At 31.6% G+C, this 17858-nt stretch overlaps 1 protein-coding gene and 1 long non-coding RNA gene across 2 annotated transcripts; one reads left to right on the top strand and one right to left on the bottom strand.

Moving 5' to 3' along the window:
• The first annotated feature begins 3570 nt into the window (after positions 1 to 3570).
• LOC140035330 (uncharacterized) lies at positions 3571 to 7821 on the top strand. Its single transcript, XR_011839457.1, has 3 exons — positions 3571 to 4774; positions 4962 to 5089; positions 7401 to 7821. It is a non-coding gene; the product is annotated as an uncharacterized lncRNA (long non-coding RNA).
• An 807-nt stretch (positions 7822 to 8628) lies between these two features.
• Positions 8629 to 13131, bottom strand: LOC140035329 (F-box protein SKIP5-like). The gene is made up of 5 exons (XM_072075912.1): positions 12665 to 13131; positions 11612 to 11756; positions 11443 to 11521; positions 10428 to 10486; positions 8629 to 9239 (listed from the first exon to the last, which is right to left on the bottom strand). The coding sequence occupies exons 1-5, from the start codon at positions 12864 to 12866 to the stop codon at positions 8879 to 8881; spliced, it is 846 nt and encodes a 281-aa protein (XP_071932013.1). The 5' UTR covers positions 12867 to 13131; the 3' UTR covers positions 8629 to 8878.
• Positions 13132 to 17858: the final 4727 nt, after the last annotated feature.

Genomic DNA, 17858 nt, shown 5'->3' with positions numbered 1-17858 from the left:
TTACAAATGACTATTGTTAATAAGGAAATAATATTTGAAAACAACTTATCAAATATAAAAAAAAATAAAACATACTATCAAATTCAAAAATGGAATAACATTTATTCCAACCAATCTTTTAGGTAATATTAACATAAATATTGTTGCACCCCTTTTTCGATTGAATAGAAGAAATTTTGAAATCATTTGTTGAAAGAGAAATGGTTTTGAAAAAAGGAAAAAGGCCTAAAATAGAACTTCAAAAAAGTGTAAAAATTTGGCCAAAAAACTAGTTTAAAAAAGGTTTTTCAAAGGAAAAAAAAAAAGGAGATGTCAGTTGGTATTGATTTTAGGTATACAAAATCACCATGAAAAATAATTTGAGAAGGTAAAAGAAGAAAAAACCCTTTTTAAAGAATTCCTAGTCTTTGAAAATAAAAGAAATAGGTTTGGGAGTCACAGTTGTGGTAAAAGAAGACTAAAATGCGATTGTTCGAACCCTAAGTACCCTTTCATAGTTAGCCAAAGTTAGTTGTGAGATTTATTCTAATTTTTCTAAGACAACCCTTGAACTTATCACATTTGAATGTCACCTAAATGACTGCAAATCTAAACCTAAGAGTATCGAGAAGGATGAATTATCCTATCACGATTTAATTGGTGCCAATGCATGAATTGTGAAAAGTCCAAGTTAATCCTTTGAAAGGGTTTTGAGCAATGCAAAATGAGACTCAAAAAGATAAACATTATAATGTCTATATGTAGGTATAAGTGACCAAAGAAAAGGAATATAACATAACCGGTATGAAGGACTTAGACTTATGACACGATCTCCTTTTTCATACAAAATTAATGAAGTACTAACCATAATCGCTCATTTTCATACACAAAAGGCTAACTCTTCTAGCCTAAACAAGCAAAAGAACTGTCTAATTTCTAAATTCCTATATGACATGCAAATCTAAGTGAAATGATTGAAACACATATGGGATAGGACATAAAATAGGGGGGAAATACAAATGAGAAAAGATCCTAAAAATAGAAAAAATATACATGAAAATGAAATGCATGGCATGCGATACATGAATCTAACACGCTAATGGGCATACTAGTCTAACATTAGAGTAATCCACTTCTACAAGTCCTCAATATTATTAGATTGGTAAAGAAATGGGAAAAAAGTCACAACTAGTATTAAACTAGTATGGTGATGTCATAAATTCATTTGTATAATTATAAGGGTTAATTACATTTACCTCCCATGAGGTTTGACCATATTACCAATCAATCCCTGTAATTTGTCCAAATAACAATCTCACCCTTTGAATGATCAAACATTTAACAAAAACCCCGTTAATGCCGAAAATGCCCTTATTGAGGCCATGTTGCATTAAAAAAAGAACATATTTTTATTTTATTAACCCTGAAGCAATCCAAAAAAATAGAAAAAGTTTTTGCTTATTATTTTATAAAAACCATATCTTTACTTCCATAAATAGTTTTGAATCAATAATTATTTTAAATCTTAAAAATGAAAATTAAAAATTAGATAAATTGAAAGAAAAATAAAAAAAGAAGAAATTATTTTAATTCCTGGAGTATGGTTCAAATTGAGGAAAACATGCCTTGAACCACAAATTTGAACCATACTTGAGGATTAAAAATAATTGCTTCTTTCTTATTTTTCTTTAAATTTATTTAATTTTTAATATTCATTTTTAAGATTTAAAATAATTATTGATTCAAAACTATTTGTGGAAGTAAAGATATGATTTTTATAAAATAATAAGCAAAAATTTTTTCTATTTTTTTGGATTGTTTCAGGGTTAATAAAATAAAAATATGTTCTTTTTTTTTAATGCAACATGGCCTCAATAAGGGTATTTTCGGCATTAAGGAGGTTTTTGTTAAATGTTTGATCATTCAAAGGGTGAGACCGTTATTTGGACAAATTACAGGGATTGATTGGTAATATGGTCAAACCTCAGGGGAGGTAAATGTAATTAACCCTAATTATAAAGAAGTAAAGTATGAATTAAAATATGTAAACTCATAAGATCACATAGGGCACATTAACACATAAGCATGATATCTAAATGCAAAAGTCAAGAAACATAAGCACATAAGCACATAAACCACATAAGACAAGCAAAATTGATCTATAATATTGGGGGACCTAACTATAATCTAAAATGGCAGAAAGATAAGAGCATAAGCTTATCTAACTTATTTATATATTTGAAGGGAAAAATAAACCTAACTACAACTTTCTTAAATGCAAGAAAATATAACTTATCTTTTGGGTATTCAAGTATCCTAAAAATAAAAGAAAGCTTAAACTAAGTTAAAAATCATAAAAATAAATAAACAAAGACTAATGTAAACAAAATAAATGACACGAGAATCATGTAAAGCATACAAGCAAGTAGGAGCACATAGGAGTATGTATTTGCAGAATTTAAGGAATTATAGGAATACCTCTCTTTTGAGGTGGTGAGGTAAGATAGATACAATGTCTCCTATATATCACTCAAAACATAAACAAATGAGTAAATGTACCGCTATTTATGAAATACTTCAAAATCAAAGCATTAAAAATAAATAAAGTCAAAATTACCATGTTAAACATGCAAAAGAATCTAAAAGAATTCAAAAGAACAAGTTAAATGCATTCTTGAGAAACATAAACGGTAATTAAAGGAAAGAAACAATCATAATTGAAAAGTTAACAAGCCATCAGGGACTTAATTGAAAAATTAGAAAGTTTTTAATGCTAAATATAATTTTGGAAAAGAATAGGGATAAAAAATAATATAAAAAATTTAGGGATCAAATTGCAATTAAAATAAGGACCTAAATGCAAAAAAAAGTTTTGGAGCTATAATGTAATTATTCAAAAAATTTGGGTTGAATTGCAAATTTATTTTCTGATTTAAAAACCCACTTTACAAACTCCAGTGGAACGGTGTGGTCCTGAATTAAACTAAGAGCATCTTCAACGGGAGTATAATGGGTGGGCCATGCCTGACAAAAATATGGGTTGGTTACACGGCCACCCATTATGGTCGTGTAATATCCATTACACGCATCATCTTGATGATGCATGTAATGGGTAGGCCGCCCATTACAAAATTTAGCAGTCTGACAAAATTTTGCCCAGCAAACTTGAGAGATAGAAAATAATTATTCTGCATAATTATTTTTCAAAAAATAAAAATATATTATTTTTGAGAGATAGAAAAAGCTATATTGTTCAAACTCAGAAATTAACAATATTATTTTTAGAAAATAAAAAATTCAAAAGGTAAAAAATTTAATAAAAGTTAATACTTTATTTTTTAAAATTAACAAAATTATTTTTTAAAATTACTTTATTTATTTATGTGATATGAGTTATGCATTATTAAAATAAATATTTAATTTAATTATGAATCCATGCTATTACACCTTGTGGAGTAGAATCTGTTAGCTGAACTTTCTGTGGACAATAATTATCTTCCAAACTTGTTTAAACTACAAAAATACCAAGAATGAAATACAATTTAAGTTTGATGTTCAACTTTTTAGAATGTTTTTATAATGTATAACTATCAAATACTTTTAGGTGGTTTAATTTTTATTATAAAATATGTGATACAAGAAAGTTACTTATTCAACATGAAATTTCTTATATTCAGCATCTGATGGCATTTCGGTCATTTTCATCAATAATAAGTTTTTACAACCTTTGAACATCCATGTTTGAACATGTTTATATTAGTCTTTTTTTTTTTTAAGAACATCCATGTTTAGTTTTTAATTTATTTTTTCACAACAAATAGGAACATCTGTGAGATTGTGGGAAATCTAATCTTCTAGAGTCACTTCTGAATAATCAGCTTTTGCCAAATGTATAGTTGACGAGACACTGGCCCCAAATTTAGGGCTTGCATCTCTCAGTTAAAATTTCACACTTTTACATCTTGCTTATTGATTTTGGCTTATGGAACCAAAGCAGTGGTAGCAGTTATATTAAAAAAATCTCAACCCTTTTAGTATTGTGCTTTCATGCATTTCAGCAGGTTTGTGAGCTATTGCTAAGTGTTACTTAGCTTAAAACAACTGCATGATTGATTCATTTGGCCCCACTTTACTGTTGTGGAATACTTTTTGCTGACACTATTTGTCTGTTCTGTTAACTGTATTGGAAGTTATAAACCAGAAATTGGTTTTGTTCTTCTGTGGTTTCTTGAATCAAAGAATGAGTCTGTGCTGCAAGGGCATCAGTTTCTTGTCACTGATCTAGTGATATGCCTGACAAGCAATCTTCAGCAGTTTGAATTGAATTCCAACTGATCTGTTGATCGTGCAATATATAAATTAGCTCCACTACCTCACGGGCCTTTTCTATCCCATCCTTTAAGGCACTGTGTTAGCTATTATTATATCTAAAGTTGGACTACATTGTATGTGCTAACTTCTTGATTATGTTTGAGTGTCTAATTTGACACACTCCCCCTATCTCTATATGTGCAAGACTCCAGCTCGCTGGTCAGTGTATCTCACCACTTCTTACTTATGGAAGTTTATGTTAGCTAACTACCCTTCTGCTCATGTTGCAGCTGTGCCCTCTCTATCCTCACAATCCAGAGGTCTTACTGAATGAATTGAGGTCCCCATCCGAGCTCTTGGACTTTGGGGAATTTTCTGATTGCCTAGATTTTGGAAGTGGCTCTGGTTCTCCTATCCTGCATGTTGTGAATCCTGCATTTGATTATGTGCCTCCAAATCTTGTTAGCCTATTTATTACTGATACGTAAGTTTAATTAATGCTTTATAAGATGTCTTTCATAGTTCTAGGCAGTACCTATTACCTTTAGTGTTTTTTTAGTAGTTAAACTAAAATATTTTATCTAAGAACTTCATGGATTAAATAGCTATAAACTTATTTTAGATTTCTTCATTCCTGGAATTTTTCCGATTCATTATTTATTTTTTGACAGCGGGGGACATAATCCTTCATATATGTACCGACTTATTGCTGATTATTACTCTGCTAATGATTTGGTTTTACAACGGAGATCAGCTTCTTGATATTATATTGGCCACCTCTGTTTCTACACATTATTAGGTGAGCTTTCTCATTGTTACATGGTGAATTTAACATATTCCATTGATAATTATACATCTTACTTTGCCCTTTCACTACATGTAATCAACGCTATAATAACAGCAGCTTTCTTGCAAATATTATGAATTGCCCGACTTGCCTGCATGAATTCACATAAGTCAGTTGCAGTTCTCTAGTCGCTAATGAAAGAAAACTGATATATGATTCTAAATTTTGTCCAGTGTTCGACCCATGCATTTGGTAGCAATGCGTCATCTAAGTATGGATTAGTTTAATGCAAGGACTTCTTGGAGACCATTAATTGTGAGGACTTGGGTTTGAACCACACAACATAGCAGTTAGTGGAGACATATATTAAGTAAATAAGCATGACACAATGGTGTGATTTCAGATACTGTAGCCTAAATTTAGGTTAACACTAGGGGTGTTTCGCGAATCGAGCCGCTCACGAGCCGATCGCGAGCGGCTCGCATACGAGCTCGACTCGAGCTCATCAATATCGAGTTCGAGTCGAGCTTGAGCTAATTAAGTCGATCTCGAACTCGAACTCGAGATAAAAAACATTAAGCTCGTTGGCTCGCGAGCTCAATTATATATATTTTTTTATTTTAATAGTAAAATTACATATATATCCCTAATATTTTATTATTTATTAAAAAAATTATTATTTTATTCATTTTTAAAAATAAATAATTATTTTTTATTTTTTAAAAATAAAATAATAATAATTATTTTTTTATTTTTTAAGCTCGAGCTCGACTCGAATTTGACTCGACCTCGAGCTCGAGCTCGAGTTCGAGCTTCACAAAATTAACTTGAGCTCGGCTCGATTAGCCAAAGCTCGACTCGAGCTCGGCTCGTTTGCACCCCTAGTTAACACTTATTAAGTAAATAAGTGTGACAGAATGGTGTAACCACTTGTCCTAGGTTTTCTATATTTTACATTCAAACTAGGCACCCTCTAATGTGCTTCTCTTTCTAATGCGAGCTATAATCTTTCTAGAAGCAATTTTGCTAGATCCAGGTATCCTATTATGTCTCGGCTACAGGTGTCAATCATAACCTAATTATGTTGATCCGCCCAAACGCGCCCATTCATAAGTGGATTTGTGTATGAATGAACTTTGAATGGGTTTAGATGGGTGATTCAATTAAACCCATTTAATTGGTGGGTAATTGGTTGATCTGCATTAACCATTTATACCCATTTAAAAATAATTGCACATTTAAACTCAATTATTGGTGAATATAAGCGAATAAATTTGAATTTCTTATCAACCCAATGCCAATAAATGTTGTTATTTCTTGTCAAACAACATTTGAAAGGAAAAAAAAAAAGGTAAAATTTCAAGCGGGTCATTAGTGGGTAATTCCGTATACCCATATGGGTATAAATGGGTTGATCCAATTATATACGTTACCCATTTGTGACCTGTTCAAACCTGCTCAAATCACCCATTTTAACAGGACAAGTAGAACATTTGACGTCGAAAACCAATTTGTTGTGTGGGAATGAGGATAATAGGTTAGCCATATTGATATATTGGGTGTGTTTCCCAGAACGAAAGGTGGTTTGAAGGAGATCACTAGTTTTGCAACTAGGAGATTGCCTAGAGGAAGATGACAGAGAGGGAGAGAGAGAGAGAGAGGTAGTCTCTCTTGTTCTACGCGATTTACTCTCTGTCTTTAGATTTTCTCTAAAATCTCACACACCTCGATTGGAAGTTATTTCTTGCTAGCTTAAGATTTGAAATTATATATAGACAAATAAAGATTCTAGTTCCATTGACTTTTTAGCTGAACCTTTGCATATATGATATCCAGCTTTTGTTGGCTATGTACACATTGCTCAGTTTTTTGTAGGCTAAAAGTAATGTTGCCCCATGTATTAAGATCACGCAGGCACAAATATGAAGTTCAAAATAACTACATTCCTGTTATGATTGAAGTAGTACTTTACAGGATATTGAATTCATGTAATTCAACTAAAGGATTTTACTGGGGCTTATATTTGGATCTGTTTCAGTATTTGACACTGATGCATTGCATCAGCCTTGTTATATCCAACAATAATACTTTTTCATGTCTCCTCAATTGCGAACTAGGTTATAATTAGGTCCATTGAAGTCTCTGTCATGGCAGTATGTCACCATGTGCTGTCTTTGTTTACGACTTTCAATATAAACTGGGATTTTTACCGTATCAGAGGATACAACTTAGAAGTAAATGCTTCAGAATATAAATCAACATAGATTGTTTGTTCCATTTTATTAACTTCTTTAACCCTTTTTATTTTGTTTGATTTTTACAGTTTCTTGGGTTTTAGGTAGTTCCATCATATGATGAAGTTGTGTTCAATTGACGTGAATACACAGCAGTAGGATGCCACAAAAATGAATGAAACAAAAAATGCAGGTATGCAACAAGGGTAGGTGCGGAGTTCTAATGAGTTCCGAGGGGCAAATTTTCTGCGGACAGACAAAATGAAGGTAAAAGAATGCGCGTGACTTTGATGAAATGATGCATTCTTTTTGTGACAACTATAAGGGGGTGCAGTTTTGACCGGTCTGGGAGTTGTATGCGGTATGCCATTGGACTTCTAAGAAATTTTTATGTTGTATTTTACTAGAAGTTTGTCTGCAAAATTGAACTTTGTTCAAGGACAATTGCTGTGAAATTTTGGAATTGCATGCTTTTATTTAAGCCAAGAAAAGATCATTTGGGGTGGTGCAGCAGACTTCAAAGATTTAAAGCTACTTGTTAAAAGAAATCTTTCAGTAACTGTTTGCAATTTGGTTTAATCTGTTGTGACGTTGCATTGACTTCCTATGATTCCGACTGATCGCCGAATCAACATCTGCAAAGGGGTTTGCATCTCACTAGCAAAAGATTGTTGCTGCTCTTTGGAATATGAGGAAAAATGTTTAGCAGGGCAACGATCAGAAGTAATCCTGCTGTTTAGCGGTGCAACTACTTTATTTCAAGTACTTCATCTAGAATCCAAACCAATTCGATTGGGTCCAGCCGTTTTTATATATCTCTGGATTTTCGCACTATTGCTGCCATGTCTCGAATATGATATGAGGAATGGATTCAGAGCAAAAATAGGTCAATTCAGATGCATGCTAAAGTGAGTTAACACTCTTGTTAAGCAAAGGACGCTGTGTGAACAAGAAAATCTAAATTGTATCACACCTTACATTTAAGCATGTATGGCTAGCATAGAAGGATGTATAGTTTTTTGGTGGCAATCTATGTTTTCTTACCAGCGAACGACTTGTGCGAGGGCCGAGACCATGCCTGCTGGATGGCTACCTGATTTGTATGGTCCAAAAAGGCTTGCTTTATTTTCGGTTATGCTTCGATCGGAATTGGAGGCAGTTTGTTGTACATCCAAATCCGCATGATTAACGTAATTTTAATCCGCATACCTCAAATTGCTAATTCATTGCACAAAAAGATTTTTGTACCTTTTTGATTACTAGAGCAACCCAAGGAGAAAATAGTCGATGTACCACTGTGATATTCTCAACAAAAAATCAGTATGAAGCTGTTCAATTGCATTATTATGCTGGATCGTTTCATAAATTTTCTTTGAAGAGCAAAATAATATATATTACAGTAAGAAAATGAGTTGTACGTCTTAAATGCAACAGCAACCAAGCAATTGGAATAATAAATTCCAACGAGAATTAAAATAAAATGATGAGCAACATAATCGGCCTCCAGTAGCATCAACTTCAGACTAAATACACGATCTAACTCCTCCAATTACAACATGGTTAGTGATTATTGTTGTTGATGCTCCATGTCAAACCAGAAAAAGACAGAAGCCCGTGCATAAATTACACGAACTTGCTGCAATGAAAGAGCCCCACTGGCTAAAACAGCCTTAGCACCTCCCTCAATTCTAGTTTGGGAAACAGACACACTGTCACTGCAGCTCTTTACAGCAGATGGCACTACCTCGTACTCAGTGGCACTGGCTGTGCTCACTATTGCATATGAGAGATGGTCCAATGGATTTGACTCACACTGAAGAATACAGCTATCGATTATTAGCCTTCCACTCCTATGAAGCAGGCAGCAACCAAGCTCTGCCCGGACTGTCAAATTAGCCAGTTTACAGGTGGATGAAAACTCCAGTGCACTGCACAAGAACATAAACAGAATATAAACAGCATATACGGAGAATTTTTGGTCAACAGTGAAGCAGTTTCAAGACCGAAGTTAAAAAGTTAGATGGACAGCTATATTTCATTATAAACAGCTAAACAAACAGCTACATACTTTTCTATACACAAATCAATTGCACAACAAAAGTGGATAAAGCTATCTGACAAACATCTTTCCTAGAGCTCATCGCTAGTTCACTACTACAGACTATAACAATCCACACCACCAACTAAACCCTTCTGAAAATGCCCATTGCACTCTTTACACAGCAAACACTCTATTCTAGGCAAAAGAATTGACGAACCCGTGAAGCCACTCAATAACATGTTATTTAGACCCACGAAAGATTTAACTCCAAAAACATTTTAGAGATAATTGCATAGAATAAATCAGAATAAAAAAGAAACCGATTTCAAAATACTACTATAATTAACTGTTTCAAGAAAAATGGAGCCAAGGTTGTCATTATTTGTTAAATAATTGAAAGTGTAAGAAGCCGCTTTCTGTAATCAGACAACAAAGTTCAGAACAATATATTTTAAACCGAAAAAGAAAGATCGGGGATACTCCACATAATTGGAAATGACCTTGTGGAAGGTAAATCAATTTATATCAAAGACCCAAAAAGAATTTAATCTTGTTCTATGAAATAGCAGAGCAACAATTTTATCAGCATTGGTTCTAAAGGATTATGTACACTGCAAGCATTCAGTTAAAACAAGACATTGCATATACTAGATATTATCAATGAAATTTCCTACTGACTCTCTGTACAAAAGAAATGCAAGAAAAGCTTTCTCTAAAACCCATCAAAGCCATGTGCGCTAACCATCTCATATAAGACGCAAAACCCATAACTATTTCATGATCGTATATAACATGAAAAGATATTACTGGGCCAAAAACAAAAAAGAGCAAGGTAATCTTCTCATTTATTTTTGCAATTGATTCTGCATTTCACAGTTCACCTCAACTTTATTTTTCTTTACTAACACAAAATCGTTTGTTTACTCTTCAACCAAGAGTTAGTCTTCGATACATCACCTGCTGAATTTTGGTACCATGCTCTTTTATGATCAGTTTCCAGAGTCTCGCCATGATTTTTAAGCGGGAACAAATGCACAGAGGGAAAAAACAAACAAAACACTTGAAGTTTGCGAACCTGTCAAAGCCTCGTGAGCAGACAAGTGTTGTATCATCAGGAAGCTCCCCTGCTCCAATCTGTACAAGAAAGTTAAGTAGAAAATGGCATCCTAATGTTTACTTTTCTATCTTTTTTCTTCAATCCCAAAGTTCTTCATTTTCCTTACCAACATAAATTTTTTCATACAATAAGTGACAAAGAGAAACACGCAAACTGCGTGCAATTTTAGCAACATAGCTCTGTTTCAGTAAATTCTGATTTTTGCCATTTCATGATTTTACCACCTCAAGATCCATACGCAGTTTAAAAAGAATATTTCTGATCCAAAAAACAATCATCTTCACCATATTTTAACAATGTACAATGTCTGCTAAAATTATCTACACCTCACAGATTTCATGAAGCTAAACTAGAACTCTTTCTCCAATCCATTCTCACCATGATGAAACACCACAAATCCCTTGAGTATGTATGGGGACACAACCATGTTCTTAACATTAGGCACATTAATATTCTTAGGATCAATCAATATATGGACATCGAAAAGAAAGAAAGGTTCAAGACGCTTGCAGAGGGAAATAAGACAGAAAAAATTAACACTGTCCAATAAATATCAGAAAGATCAATCATGTAATTGGCAACCTCTGGACAGTGGAGCCTCATTATTAGTCCTGTTTTTAGTTATACAACTTATGAGTACAAAAGTACCTTGTAAGCAAAGCAACTCACCTGATGAATATCTACCCGTTCTAATAAAAAAACTAAAGACGACCAAATGTAACTAAATCAACGAGAGCCTTCAATTCTAATGGCTTGTACATGAGTAGAAGGCTCCAACTGCATGGTCTACTGAATAGAAAAGGGCATCGAGTACACTAAAACACACATTTCCAACTTTTGAACAAATTTGCTACCTCCACACTAAAATGCACGCATCAAGCTAAATAAGTACAGAGAGGAATTAAAATTTTGTTATACCATGGTTTTCAAACTTATGAAGAAAATTATGTTACGAGAAACCACCTGAACTTACCAGGCAAAGTGGTTTTTTGATCTGGATGTTGGATGCTAGATGACTTCCGCCTGATGCAATCAGAATAGTATCCCCCGGCCTGAATATTATTGAGGCTCAAGTCTGAGTGAATACTAATCTTAGCACATAACCCGGGAAACAAGCATAGGTAAATGTAGTTTTTACTAACCTTGCTGCAGCAACAGCTGTTTCAATGCTGGGGAAGACACCTGGCTTAGATAAATTTTTGACAGAACGATCTACGCGAAGCCAAAGCCGTGGATGACAAGCAAGGAAGTGCCATCTGTGGCAAACGAGGGCGGTGTTATACCGATCTGCAAGCTCAACAGCAATTTGTGACAAAGATCATATAATAATGGATCATACATGTGTGCAAGCTAATTATCTGGCACCATGTTAATCTTTTATAAGAAAATAATAGCCTTTTCCTTTCTGTGCTTAATTTTCTTAAAACTGTGACTTTATGGCTGCTTCATTCCGCTCGACGACTTAAATCAACAACACTTTCACGGTGATTACAAAAAACACTTATTCTACTAGTCATCCAATACTTGAGCGCAGAATGATAACTAAATGAATGCTTTCTGGTATATAATTTTTAGCTACACATTTAATAACATTCATGTATATTGCATACCACCTAACGTCGTATTCTAGAAATGCATACAGCCCTTTAATTGCATGCATTGTTTGGCAACAATCAAAATTTAAAATAACATGTTTAAGGGAGAACGCGGAAACCAAACTAAACATATCAAGTGCAAATGCTTAATGTCGACTCTTTGCTAAAATATGAATAACAGGATTCGGATTTATACAAAACAACTTATCAAAAAGATAATCAGCAAAAGGTTCAACAATGGTCACAAAAATCCAAAAAATAAACTGACTCCTTTATGGTAAAGGTAAAAGCTTTGACTTCAGTGAACTCAAAAAACCCTACAGCACAGTAGGAAAAGGCTTGAATTCAGCTTAAAAATCACAATTAAGGATTTCTCAATTAAAAATTGAAACTTTATAACTTAATGCGTTAAAAAAAGAGTAGAAATCAAACAATTAAGCAAATATACTGCAGAATAAAGTGAAATAGAATCAAAATTTAGACATGGGTTTCAACATATTAGCTATATTGAGTAAAGCTACAAATTCAGCTAATCAGATAAGAATAGGGTTTCCTATCCAGCAAAGAAACATGATTTATTGAAATTGTGGGTACATATACCAGGTTTAGGGGAAAGAAAGCTGAAGATATGCATCAGACAGCCGTCATCCAGATTGTTTATAGGTGAGTAAGTCGTGTCTCTTCCGTATCGCTTCCATTTTCGCGTTTGTCCGTCTTCCATCATCCCCCTATGAAACGACGGCGCTCGGAGATGGACACTGAATCTTTCGCGCATTCGGTTGGTTGTGTGTACTTGTGTCATTTCCTATCTGTTAGAGTACTTCCGCCTTCGACGTAGAGTGCGGGGTCCAGTTTTGAAAGGCCCTTACTCCTTTTCTTTCTTTCTTTTTTTTCCCTAAGTGTAAGCAGGCGGAAGGGTTCGAACTGAGACTTCTCACTCACGTCGCTCCCTGTGTACCACCTAATTCATCTCTCATCCCCCCTCTTTTGAAACGTCCTTGCTTCAATTTGCTGACCTTCTTCCCTCCTTAATCTTGATGCTTTTCGGTGTTTTTTTTTTTTCCAGTAACAATTAGTCCCTTCCCTTTTTCACTCCCTTATTTATAGTATCTTTTAATCGATTTATTAGTTTCCACCTCATGTACGTTTGTTTTTCCAAATCTTTTTATCAATCGACTAATAATTTTTTTTATCTCTCTAATCATGTTTTATAATTTATTATTTGGCTTGATTATATAATAGAAGTTTCTTTATATTAGAAGTTACTATTACTTAATTTTGAAAAATTTTTATTTTTTCCTATAATTCATTACCTTCGTATTTATAACAAATTTCAATCAACATATTGATCTCTTCCTTTTTTATTCTTTTTATTTTTCATAACAATTAATTCTCTTCCCTTTCACTTCCTATTTATAACAACTTTTAATCAATTTATTAATTTTTTTCCTTATATATGTTTTTATTAATTATGTCTTACTAAATCTTTTTTATCAATAAACTTATCGTTTTTCTTATTGTTCAATTCTCTACAATCACATTTTGTATTTTTATTATTTGGTTTGATTATGTGTTCTAGAATTAACTGTCACCAAAATGTAGACAATTTTTATTTTTTTTTCTATACTTCATTCCTTCCTTTTTTTTATAACAAATTTAAATCTACATATGGATTTCCTACTTTATACACATTTTCATTGATTTTTTATATCCATGGATCCATAGTTTCAAACACTGTTCACTTCTTGTTTTTTAAGATTGTTGATTTTGCTTTTTTATTTTATTTTTTTATCAATCAATATATAGCTTTCATTTTCTTCATTTTCTCATATCATGTTTTCTATGTCTATTGTTTGGCTTGATTATTTGTTAACACTTCTAAAAACGTTGACAATTTCATTTTTTTATCATCCTGTATTCCATTTTTTTAGCATGTGACTTATACTAATCCATTTGAGTTGTATAAATAGTTATACTTTTTCTAAGATTTTCTCACTATTTATTATATGTTTTCTCCATTGCGATCCAATTTCTTATCAACTTATTATAGACTAAAATTCATTTTGATGTATCGCACGAATTAGAAAAAAGTTGATGGTCTTTTTTATAGATTTTTTAAAAATAAATAAAATAACTGCCTCCCAAATTAATTTTTCTTTTCCAATTTCTATTGCTTTAGTGTATTAAAACTATCATCTATCTATTAGGTTCTTCTTCTAAAAAAAATTTATTCATCAAAGCATCAAATTCTAAGTGCATTTACGTTCTATTATTTTTTCATTACATCTAAAGATTTTGTATTAATTGCATTTTTTTATTTTATATAATCTATCTAGGATGTTCATTCTCTAATTTGTAAAATTGAAAGAACTATATGTATTTTTTCTTATAATTAATGAATTATAAATTTATAAAATTGTAATTAATTTCCACCCATTCTCCAACATACAAAAAAGGAAAGATATTTTCTATTTCTTTCTAATTAGAAAACTTAAGATCATTTACCTATTTTTTAGAGTCATGATCACATGTTACTTATGTGGACATCTTTTTGCTCTTTTTCCTTTAAAGAATTTTTCTTATTAATTTCTTTTCTTTACATTTTCTAAACAATTAATCAAATATTGATAATATTCTCTAATATGTTTACTTTTCTCACATGATACTTTATCACCATTGATGTATTTTTATATTATTTAATTTCAGTGTTTGTCTTATGTTTAGTGTTTCAAAATTTAACAATTTTGTTATTTTAGTTCTTTATTCATGCTCGTCTAAAAACAAAATCTTGAGATAAAAAGAACTTGTGCATAGTATATATAATAAAACAATATTCAATTTTTATTTTGGAAAGTTGCTGAATTGACTAATCTAACATTTTGCCAAATGGACTATCTATCTTTTTGCTATGTGGATTTCATAATGTTTGCTTGTTTTATTTTTTAATTCTGTTCCAGTTTTTTTAAACAATTAACTCTATTCCCTTCTCACTTCCTTATTTATAGCAACTTTTTATTAATTTATTAATTTCTGTATATACATTCATATCAATTATGCCCTACTAAATCTTTTATCAATCAACTTTCAATCAATTTATTAATTTGAAAAATTGATTTTCAAATTTACAAAATCTTTCAACAAATTATGTACAGTCCCATTCAAGTACAAAAACTAAAATGATGGTCTATTTCTTTGATTTTAGGAATTCCCATATTTAAACATGTCATGATTTTTAGTTGCTTTCAGTGGGTGAAATCTTAAAATTATATGTATAGAAGTCCTTATTTGCTTTTTGGTAATCTAACTTTATTTTACTTATTTAATTTGTTTTACAAAATATAAGAATAAATCTAATGAAACCGCTGCTAGAGTCTATGTATATGCATGTGCGCGTGTGTATTGCAAAGGGATTTTTTGTACTGACCCCTTTAGAGAGCTCCCAACTCCCTATCCTTTTTTCTTATTTTTTATTTATTTTAATTAGATAAACAACTTTCAATTTTTGGATTACATACTTACCATGTTGTATGCGGTTATGAGCAAATTACATTTCCAACAGATTAACAACATCTAAGATATCATCACAATTTGAAATTACATACTTAACATGTAGGCATTTGTCAATGAGTAACATTTCTAGAAACATTAACTAAACTTAACACACTAACACAATACCATGCTTACAAATGACTATTGTTAATAAGGAAATAATATTTGAAAACAACTTATCAAATATAAAAAAAAATAAAACATACTATCAAATTCAAAAATGGAATAACATTTATTCCAACCAATCTTTTAGGTAATATTAACATAAATATTGTTGCACCCCTTTTTCGATTGAATAGAAGAAATTTTGAAATCATTTGTTGAAAGAGAAATGGTTTTGAAAAAAGGAAAAAGGCCTAAAATAGAACTTCAAAAAAGTGTAAAAATTTGGCCAAAAAACTAGTTTAAAAAAGGTTTTTCAAAGGAAAAAAAAAAAGGAGATGTCAGTTGGTATTGATTTTAGGTATACAAAATCACCATGAAAAATAATTTGAGAAGGTAAAAGAAGAAAAAACCCTTTTTAAAGAATTCCTAGTCTTTGAAAATAAAAGAAATAGGTTTGGGAGTCACAGTTGTGGTAAAAGAAGACTAAAATGCGATTGTTCGAACCCTAAGTACCCTTTCATAGTTAGCCAAAGTTAGTTGTGAGATTTATTCTAATTTTTCTAAGACAACCCTTGAACTTATCACATTTGAATGTCACCTAAATGACTGCAAATCTAAACCTAAGAGTATCGAGAAGGATGAATTATCCTATCACGATTTAATTGGTGCCAATGCATGAATTGTGAAAAGTCCAAGTTAATCCTTTGAAAGGGTTTTGAGCAATGCAAAATGAGACTCAAAAAGATAAACATTATAATGTCTATATGTAGGTATAAGTGACCAAAGAAAAGGAATATAACATAACCGGTATGAAGGACTTAGACTTATGACACGATCTCCTTTTTCATACAAAATTAATGAAGTACTAACCATAATCGCTCATTTTCATACACAAAAGGCTAACTCTTCTAGCCTAAACAAGCAAAAGAACTGTCTAATTTCTAAATTCCTATATGACATGCAAATCTAAGTGAAATGATTGAAACACATATGGGATAGGACATAAAATAGGGGGGAAATACAAATGAGAAAAGATCCTAAAAATAGAAAAAATATACATGAAAATGAAATGCATGGCATGCGATACATGAATCTAACACGCTAATGGGCATACTAGTCTAACATTAGAGTAATCCACTTCTACAAGTCCTCAATATTATTAGATTGGTAAAGAAATGGGAAAAAAGTCACAACTAGTATTAAACTAGTATGGTGATGTCATAAATTCATTTGTATAATTATAAGGGTTAATTACATTTACCTCCCATGAGGTTTGACCATATTACCAATCAATCCCTGTAATTTGTCCAAATAACAATCTCACCCTTTGAATGATCAAACATTTAACAAAAACCCCGTTAATGCCGAAAATGCCCTTATTGAGGCCATGTTGCATTAAAAAAAGAACATATTTTTATTTTATTAACCCTGAAGCAATCCAAAAAAATAGAAAAAGTTTTTGCTTATTATTTTATAAAAACCATATCTTTACTTCCATAAATAGTTTTGAATCAATAATTATTTTAAATCTTAAAAATGAAAATTAAAAATTAGATAAATTGAAAGAAAAATAAAAAAAGAAGAAATTATTTTAATTCCTGGAGTATGGTTCAAATTGAGGAAAACATGCCTTGAACCACAAATTTGAACCATACTTGAGGATTAAAAATAATTGCTTCTTTCTTATTTTTCTTTAAATTTATTTAATTTTTAATATTCATTTTTAAGATTTAAAATAATTATTGATTCAAAACTATTTGTGGAAGTAAAGATATGATTTTTATAAAATAATAAGCAAAAATTTTTTCTATTTTTTTGGATTGTTTCAGGGTTAATAAAATAAAAATATGTTCTTTTTTTTTAATGCAACATGGCCTCAATAAGGGTATTTTCGGCATTAAGGAGGTTTTTGTTAAATGTTTGATCATTCAAAGGGTGAGACCGTTATTTGGACAAATTACAGGGATTGATTGGTAATATGGTCAAACCTCAGGGGAGGTAAATGTAATTAACCCTAATTATAAAGAAGTAAAGTATGAATTAAAATATGTAAACTCATAAGATCACATAGGGCACATTAACACATAAGCATGATATCTAAATGCAAAAGTCAAGAAACATAAGCACATAAGCACATAAA

Source organism: Coffea arabica, chromosome 2c (genome assembly GCF_036785885.1).
Source record: "Coffea arabica cultivar ET-39 chromosome 2c, Coffea Arabica ET-39 HiFi, whole genome shotgun sequence".
Lineage (NCBI taxonomy): Eukaryota > Viridiplantae > Streptophyta > Magnoliopsida > Gentianales > Rubiaceae > Coffea > Coffea arabica.
Note: the sequence above shows the minus strand (reverse complement) of the source record. Positions and strands in the feature narration are given on the sequence as shown.

What these genes read in the sequence shown, in the direction of transcription:
- LOC140035329 (XM_072075912.1), bottom strand. Translation starts at nt 12,866, where the DNA reads ATGACACAAGTACACACAACCAACCGAATGCGCGAAAGATTCAGTGTC. An exon ending in CTTTCTTTCCCCTAAACCTG is followed by an intron (nt 11,757 to 12,664) that starts GTATATGTACCC and finishes TTGAGCTTGCAG; the next exon opens with ATCGGTATAACACCGCCCTC. An exon ending in TCAAAAAACCACTTTGCCTG is followed by an intron (nt 10,487 to 11,442) that starts GTAAGTTCAGGT and finishes TTTCTTGTACAG; the next exon opens with ATTGGAGCAGGGGAGCTTCC.